The following is a 9,426-nucleotide window of genomic DNA, read 5'->3' as shown; positions in this document are numbered from 1 at the left end:
TCTTGGAACATCATAATTAATGTTGTTCCAGGGCCATCATTCAAACTGATCATCACCTAAACCAGTTTAGGAAACATAAACAGTTGTTTTGTTGCCTAAAGCTAACCAAGCTAACCCAAAAGACAGGGAAAATAATATGTGAACTTCCTGTGTGAGAACCCCTTTAGTAACCCACTCAACCGTGAAAGCTTCCTCGAGATGTGGTTTTTGTTGCTATTGTGCTTCATTTAAATTTAAATGATTATCCTGGAACATCATTGACGATGATGCTCAAGGGATAACACCAGCACGAGTCGCAAAGCTTTGTCATCACAACAATGTGATTGGTCAGTTTCAATGATGGTCTTGGAACAATATTGATGATAATGTTTTGGGAAGCACAGCGATAACAGATACACCATTTAGACGCTTTGAGTGGAAATTTGGTGTTTTCCTTTTGCCACTGAGACCGTGATGTAGATAAATACCTAGAAGATAGACTGCTGGTTCTTTGATTTAGTTAACTTTGTGATTGGCCAATATACATTCTCCTATGTAGCTCCTTGCCTTATCATTCAGTCTGAAATGTGGAGGAATACTACAGACTTTTACCAGTATTCAAATCCTGTTTTAATGGTCCCCAAAAACCTATTTTCTCAAACAGCAGTTCACAATGGTCGATGGGGTCCTTCATGAAGTCGGAATAGTTTTCTGGTGTCTGGTCGGAAAATGGTAATGACGTACTGTTTTGGACCATTCACAGTTCACCCACACAGTCCTCCTGTAGCAGATTAGCTGAACATAGATTGTTGCTTATTTTACCCTTAAGATTGAACTAAATTCGAAATCAAATTTTTGGGAACCTTTTTAGGGATCCTTGCTCATTTCTAGCAAGGATCCTATAAAAGAAGGAAGAGTTATCAAGTCATGATCCTAGACTTTTTGCTTTCCGCGCAGTTGTCCCCTTGTGATGGGCTGGACCACTCCTTCATTCCTCCACTCTCACTCTCAGGTTATCAATCTAGGTGATGGAGGCACATGTACAGCATTTTGGTGTGTTGTTATTCAGCTAATGTTTCATCTGTTTTCAAGGCACATTTCGTTAAATTTGTGTTTAATTCTGTGATTTATTTTGCATGCTATGCAAGTTATGTTGATCTTACGCTAGATTTGTAATGGACTGGAGATTCTGATTGATTAACCTTGGCAAATCACTGTATATAAACTGTGATAATCTAGCAACTAAACTAAATCGAAGCCCTTAAGCTAAGTAATGTAATCTACAGTTTTTGATATGGTGAGTAGGCGTTAAGCAGTAGCTACGTGATGATTTGATCACAGCAGAGATTGCTTCATTCATAATTATTTGCGGATGTCGTAATGTATAACTTTGTTGTTTTATAGCTAAATAATATGTGATATTCCCTTTACATTAGTTATTATTAGCCCTGTCAAACATTGTAAAGCAGCCTCTGTTCAAAATAAAAGGAAGCGAGGGATAAAAAATACAGATTTTGTAACAATCTAAAGGGACAATTCGCTTGCAACTTTTTTTTTAATCTAACATGGTGAGCATTTTAATGTGACTAAATCGTGTTGAGCCCTGTAAATTATGCCTGTAGTCATGTTTGTTATTTGGAGACCAACAGCAAATAACAGGAACAGCAACATTATCCTGTCCTCCGAAGAGTGTTCTTTTATTATATCGAGGCATTTCTTCATCAGAGGTCATACAATGTTGAAATGTTGGGTTTTAATCTGCTTGGCTATGCATTTCCCATAGATCTCGCACCATGAAATGTTTGTCATAATGACATCATGTCCTTCCTTCTTTTAAATTGTCCTCAATTTCTAGAATCTAAATGGTTCTATGCTGAGAATGGGGGCAGCTATTTAAGTGATACTACCATGAATAATTGCATAATTGTGTTTACCCAAGGACTACAATATAATTCAGAGAAAAAAAGGAAATTTTATTTATCAAAGTGATGAAAAAAGTTATGAAAAATAACAATTATAACACAAAAATGTGAATTCCAGGCAAGAAAAAAGACTGCACCTCCACATTATTAAATGATAATGGCAGATAATGGAAACATAAATGGACTGCAAAAATATTTTCATGATGTTAACTAATGATAAGGAGGTGACAAGACAATGGTTTGAGGTGACCAGTTCCACTTTAAACAAACGACCCACCCACTCGCAATTTTTGCTCTTTAAAACTATGAACCCCCATCCATTATAGCCTCTGTGTCTTTCTGTCTTTGTCATAACTCTGACTTTATTCTCTTTCAAAAAGAAATAACACTGGTGTAACCCAGAACAAAAAGATCATGATACAGAATGAAGGGCACCTTGTATTTGTTGGACAACTGCAAGTAGTTAAATATTCATGCAACTTTAGAAACATCTCTGGTTAGATCTCTAGGCTAACAATACATTTTTATTCTTTATGAAATATCAATATGATTCTCCACATTCTGATTAAAGTTTTTCTCCATGTAAATTAACAGTTAATAGATTTTGTCATGAAATACGCTGATAAACCATATGTTCAGTCTGTACAATAGAGGTACTAAAAATTACAACTGTCATGGTATATGTACAATTTCCTACCTACAAAGTACAACAGCTAGCATGTAATAAAATATGTAAACAAATTTCTTGTTTTTTGACACAGTTGACTGTGACAGCAGATAGAATTCACACTTTCAACATTTGATTTATTTCTGTATACACATTTGTTAACAGTTATGTAGTACTGCATTTGTTTCCTGACACCTCCATAAAAAAAGAGAACGATAGGCAATGAACCAACATACAGTTTTGCAAAAAGATAAAACCACCACTGGCTGTGCATCAGTAATAGACCTTTTTCTTTAACAGATTGTTTTTTCCATGGTTAATATTTTGAGGGATTCAAAAAGAGGAGAGGGGCTAAGTTCTGAATGAATAATTATTTGGTATCAAAGAGAACATGGTCCAAGTTGAACACTGTATACTGGACTTTTACTGTACTGTACTTTACTGTTGAATCAGGATGGCATGCATTTTACAATCAGTTGCTTTTTACCAATATAAACAGCCACTTCTTTCCACAGTGAGTCACTCTGTCTTTCAGACAATGAGGATAATTGTGGTGAACCAGATGCCGGAGCGAACAGATTCTATGAGATCTGCCCATGGCAAATTCGCTCTGTTGGCATCTTGTTACACACAGAAATTGTTTTCTTTTCTTGTTGTTCTTTTATTTCTTGTGCTTAAAGCAAAAATAAGTTAGACACCACACTTGTATTATGTATAAACCATAAAAATCTGTCATATTCTGATATAACAAGAGTCCTTTTTTAGTTTTACAATGACGGTGTGCCTGACCCCCTCTTGTTAAGCACTACATGTTGCTTACATGCTGAAAATGTATAAGATTATGAGCCATTTGTAATTAACAATTTTACAAAAAAGTTTTTTGTTCAATGTCAAGGATCACATAGCTCTAAAAGTCACTTAGGAGAATGATGTAGCTGTGAAATAAATCTATACTGATAACGTCTCTGACCAGATAGAAGAGTTAGGTCTCTAAAGTTGCTATTTAGCCTTGTCATTATGCTTACAATAGTAAGTGTGCTTTATATTACAGTACATATCATCAGTTCAACTACTCAGCACAGTATAAGATTATTCAAGTTCCACGTTTTACCATCATTTGTCATAGCTCCTCACTAGGAAACTGATAAGTAAATGTTCTCTTAGTGCTTTCTTTCTTCACTCTCTCGTGTTCACGAAAGTCTCACAGTCACACATAATACTCCTTATCCTTATTTTTCTGTTTCTTGTTGCTGCCTTTCATGCTCTGCTGTTTGTCCTTCATGACAGCGCCATTGCTCTGCACAGCTGAATTGGTTATGTAGTTCCTGCTCTCGTCCACCTGGTAGGAACCTTCATCCCTGTTCCTGTACTTATACATGGCATACAGAAGGATGAGGATGCACAGGGCAGCGGCCGCCACTATTCCGATGACCATCCCGGTGGTGCTGCTAGATTCACGGACCACTTCCGAGGGCCCTGGAACTCGCCTGACGCCCGGCTCTGTGGGGAGTGCTGTGGGTATATTACGGAACATTGGGGAGGTTATTAATGGGCCCCTCAGCTTGGTGCTGTCTACCTCAAAGGATGTGGGCAATGGAAGCAACACTAGGTCGGGCTGGGGTTTTAGCTCGCGGTTATTCATTTTGCCAGCCGGCTGTTTGGCCGGAGCATTGTGGAGGGTTGCGGTGGAGGCAAAGGTGGCGGTGGTGCGGCTCTGGTCGGCGGTTAGTGGTATGGCGGTAGTGGTAGCCCTACCGCGTCTGGAGATTGAAGGTTTGTTAGGTCTAAAAGTCTTGGGCGCATGAGCTTTGTAGCCACCTTCAAAGCCTGACGTGGACAAGGTCTTATCTGTTACCAAGGAGAAGGCCGTGTAAAAATCTTCATCATCAGTAGGGGGCAGGTTAGACTTGAACGCTTCCCCAGAGCCATACCCCGATATCACCAAGCCATCATCATCACAATCATCGCTGCCTCGGTCCGACAAGCAAGGTACCCCCGCCTCAGTGGCCTTGGACAGGGACTCTTTGGTGGTCTCAATAATGGTGAGGAGTGGGTGGTGGGTTGAGGGAGAGGGAATGAAGGGTGCACGAGGAGCTACAGAGGGGTGCGCTAATGGATCCTCAAGTACTGGGATGACTAACTCAGCTCCTGGGGTTGGAGAGAGACAGGTAGTCATGTTAGACGGCAGCATGTGTTTGTTTTGTTTTTTTTTTGTTTTGTTTTTTATGAAATAACAGGCAAAAACAGACAACTACTAAACTGAAATCCACAAAAACAAACTTGACATATCAGTTTAAGACTGCTAAATCCAGATATAAAAGTTGTGATAGAAAGTTCAAAAGGCTTAAGAGGTGTGCAATGATGAGCCATCAAAATAAGCAAAGTGTGCTTTAAATTTAGAGAGCCCACTTGGGTTGGATTTATGTAGTGCTTTCACAATGTTACTAATGGAAAGTACAATTCTTCAAATGTAAACTCATAAAATTTATATGTGCTTAATACAAATGAATTAAAACGTATACATAGTTATAGTTATTCCTTTTCCTTCACTTTATTGGACAAGAAACAAAACTTCTAATAGTAAAAGATAATTCTACAGCATGTGCATTAACATTCATTTAGATCACTATCAAAATAGAAATGTCAGACTGACGTCAGTGTCACTGCTAAATGGCTCTCCCAGAATCTTAAACCTCTTGCTTCTATATGCTAATACAGAAACTGTAGTTATAGTTTTACAACGGTTTCTCAGATTCAGAGCTGTTCTGGAGGTACAAGTGATCTTGTGTGATCAGTTATTTCAGGATACAAACCACCAGTTTGTTTGGGCACACTTTAGTTCTGTAGCTACCTTAAATAGTGAAGATAGAACCGGAAATGGGTTAAAAACCTCCATCAACGAATTGGATGTAAGAACATTTTGGTGAAGGAGGACTGCTAGGAAATTGGATGCACATTCCAGGTAATGTGTCATGAGAACAATTTAGCGTACAAATAATTATATGTAAAGTCAACAGTCCTTTTTTCTATGTGCAAAGCATTTCTGGAAACTCATGACCACTGCTACAAAATTGTGCATAGTAGCTAAGTTGTACATACTGTGTGGACAAGTCAGGATCAAATCTCTGCAAAGCTCATGAATGAGGCCCAGTAAACTCTCAACCAAGGCATTCCAGACAGTGGAAGGTCAAACAGACCATAGCCATTTGCACATATGAACCATGTCATGAGAATCAGGTCAAGACATTGTCCAGAGTTGCCTGTTCACACATGAAGCACACAGCAGGGGATTGTCCATGTCAGACACATTCTAATCTACTGGAAATATTCTGTTTGGTTTAGGTGGGGAGTTGCACAAGGGTCAAGCTTGCAGGAGGAAGGACATGAGGCAAAAGTATGTTGCCAAAATTGCAGTGTTTTGTTTCCTGCGCACTGAAGAGTGTGAATAAAGCTACTAACTTGTTCATATTCTTTACAGTTTTTGCAGTGATATCAATATTACATGTATTTTGAGGTATCTGACTTCTTTTTTTTTTGCCATTATGTTTTTTTTTTTCTTGTGTGTCACATTCATCATCACAAATGTGCCAAAAATAGTCTTAATAACATTTCAATTAGACTCATTGTTTTTTCTGGAACATAGCTAAGGAGTGAAATATCTCACTTCTTTCTCATCTCTTTTGCACATGCCCAAAATCAGGCAGGTCTCCACAAGAGATGGATGGGAAATTCACAAGGCTGCCTTCTTAACTTCGATATGTGTTACAGCATCGCACCTGACAAGGGGCAAATATTTGTGTTTCCACCTGGGTGTTGTGTTTCCATCACAGATAATCAGAGCTGGAGGAATGATTGTACCCATTCACAGTAAAGACAAAAGCCAGATATTAGTGGGTGTTAATGGGTTTTTGGTCCAGTGTGAAAGGGGTATTAGATTGGATTGCAGAGAACACTGATCATGTTACTTTTATTACCGTCATCTCGCATCTGATGGCATTAGGAACCTCTTTTCTATTGTTTTTTTCTGGGATTCAATGTACTATTCCCTGATAAGATGAACTTTACTTTTTCTTTGAAAGCTGACAATGATTATTTCTTATAGCAGCTCTGTAACCAAGAAAAGATGTCTAACTATAACTTCCATTTAAGCGTATACAATGTCAATGGCAGAGCAAGGCCACATGAATGTTCACCCTTGTGAAATACTTGCCTGAATGAAAGATGTATAACATGTGCTTTCATCCAATGTGTGTTTGTAGTTAGCCTCTTGCTCACCAGAAGAACAGAAGACAGAGTCCCCAAACAAAGCCATTTGAATATGTACATGCTCTTACTTTACACTAATTTAGAACATTTTCATTTTTCTTAAACACAAGTAGGTATACAATATACTGTAAAATCAGAGCAATTCTATTCTAACTGCAAACAAAGCCTGAACTCACATCTAAACTGTTTGATGAAAATAGCACGATGGACAGCTACCTCTGTCCATATGCTGTTGGTTTTAAATATTACTTCATCTTAGCCTTGCTTGACGTTTGTTTATTTACACACCATGGACATACATGACATTTTGTTCCATTTAGCAGTCTTGAAGTGGTGAAGTATGACAATGGAGTGACACATTTCACGTGTTTCAACTATTTCAAGTTTCATATTTCAGTTTAAAATTGTGCCATGGTAATTACTTATTACTGAAGGTGCAGTTAGTGAAACTACTGTACACAACAATTTCTGTTCCTAACAGCCAACAATTGGCAAACACCTTACACACATTGCAGTCATTTGCAGTCATGTCCTGAATAATATTATTTCCAATTAATCACAGTACAGTACATGAGCATGTGTGTGGCTGAGTGTGGTCACAGTGCAGCCCATTCTTACTCCCAATGCATCAAATATAGCCCCTCTAGTGCAATAGTACAAAAAGCTCCCATCTAACCACCCTACCTGAGGGTAACTTGATGTTATGTTAACGTACATAAATGACGCCACTTATGTTATATGACGTGAGTTACATCACTTGTGTAACTTAAGTTATGAGACTTAATGTAGTTAGTTTAACCCAATGTATATTTTTTTTAACCTAACCAAGTAATTCTAATGCCTGACAGTCCAAAAGTTATAATATGTCATAACATGTGAAGTGTTTGTCAGCAAGTTTTATTTTGAAAGTCAAATACGACGTTGTATATTATGTATTATTGCTAACTTGACCATGGAGCTCTTCACAAGCAAAACTGACACAAGAGGGGTAGGTAGAGCTTCACAGTTTGAAGGCCACTGACCAAGCTGCCATGTTTAACAAAACGGGAGTGAGGACGCGTTGCACATTGGCACCACTAGCCGTTGGCTGCTTTAGTGTAGTTAAAATGAGTGTTGACAGAGCTAGACTTGTTAACTTCCCCAACACAGGAATTCAGTAACAACAAAATACACAAAACAAATGACCACATGTCTAACACTGTAATTATGTTCGTGTGTATTAAGATGTTTAGTCTTAACAGATTCTGTGAAGTGTAGAATGACAACGTTCAAAATGCAATTTTCTTTTTCCTTCTGTGACATCTGGATTATTCCCTTCAATGCGGAATAGCAAAAAGAGTAGACTTTCTGGTGACAAGCTTTGACAGATGCTAATAACTTATTTTTGATGAGAAGTACAAAAAAGTTTGATTTCCCTATCATGGAAATGTAATCTCAAGCAGGTATCTTTGGAGTGAACATTCAAAGTGCCATTGACATGAAAAGTATCTACTGTCATCAAGCATGTGCATATAGACTTCAATATCAATAAAAGCAAACTGTTATATTACTCACAAATTATCACAAACACCAACATATACATTCACAAGCACACAACTCTGTAGATCAAACAAAGAGCATTTTATTCTATAATTTCAAACAATAAGACATTCACTCAGTTATTTATGGTCACAGCTTTATCAGAGATGCAGTTTGCAAGCTTTTAGATAAGTGCTGCGTCAAATAGATGTTTGCAGGATCATCTCAGGTGAAGTCAAAACTTCTTCCAGGTGGTACATGTAGCATGTCGTTTCTATATGCTGAATAGTTAGCTAGCTTATATTTAGTTTATATAAATACTCACATAGGACAGTGAGGTTTCCTTGGAACAAATCTCCCTAATTGTACCATAGGATTTGATCTTATTGAATGATATGGTGCAACCATAGAATTTGTGTACGACTAGCTACCTACCATTAGCAAATAGCTCAGTTAGCAGTGGAACCTAGTGGCCCTATTAGCTGATAGGAGTCGGCCTGAACTGTGACCTTGAATCACAGTAGGAATAACTGTGGGCAGTGGGGTTCAGCTCATCCTGGCTCAGCAGCTGGACATCAGAATGGGACTGAACACATCCTCTGAGACAGACAATTATTATTATTATCATTATTATTGTTGTTATTGTTGCTACTGTTTACTTATTAGATTAAGACATGAACTTGCGAGTCATATGCATCCCACTTCTGAATCTATGGGGGCCATCAGACTATTGACTCTTGTTGTACAAAGTCATATTACAGATGCTAACTTCACTAGACATCTCTGCAACACAATACATAGACGTCCTTGACATAATATCAATGCTGTTGTTTCTTCACATTCTGTTGTTAACAATAGTTCCTTTTTTGAAAATGTTCAAATTATTGGAGCTTTCTATCACTAACAATTCAGTGATGTTTAACTGGTAAAAATGCTACATGTAACACCTATTTTTAGTGTGGGATACACAATAATATATATATATTATAATATGTTATATTTTTTTTTACAAACTGCATCTTTAAAAAGAAACAAATCAAAGAGAGAGATACATTTTGGATATTGTCAACTTAC

General features: G+C 37.7%; 1 protein-coding gene across 7 annotated transcripts in view; it reads right to left on the bottom strand.

The window, feature by feature from the left end:
• Positions 1 to 1,649: 1,649 nt before the first annotated feature.
• Positions 1,650 to 9,426, bottom strand: part of nrxn3a (neurexin 3a) — a 194,704-nt gene continuing 186,927 nt past the window's right edge. For 5 of the 7 annotated variants that reach the window (XM_084381013.1, XM_084381014.1, XM_084381016.1 and 2 more), the window contains exon 24: positions 1,650 to 4,080. In XM_084381013.1, coding sequence (XP_084237139.1) covers positions 3,776 to 4,080 — 305 coding nt within the window. In that variant the 3' untranslated portion in view covers positions 1,650 to 3,775. Of the gene's footprint in view, positions 4,081 to 4,625; positions 4,717 to 9,426 lie in introns of those variants that run through there. The other 2 variants (XR_014624704.1, XR_014624705.1) reach the window with 1 other exon arrangement.

The sequence above is a fragment of the Pagrus pagrus genome, assembly GCF_965226575.1.
Source record: "Pagrus pagrus genome assembly, chromosome: 18".
In the NCBI taxonomy this organism is placed as follows: domain Eukaryota; kingdom Metazoa; phylum Chordata; class Actinopteri; order Spariformes; family Sparidae; genus Pagrus; species Pagrus pagrus.
This window is presented reverse-complemented; position numbering and strand designations above follow the sequence as displayed.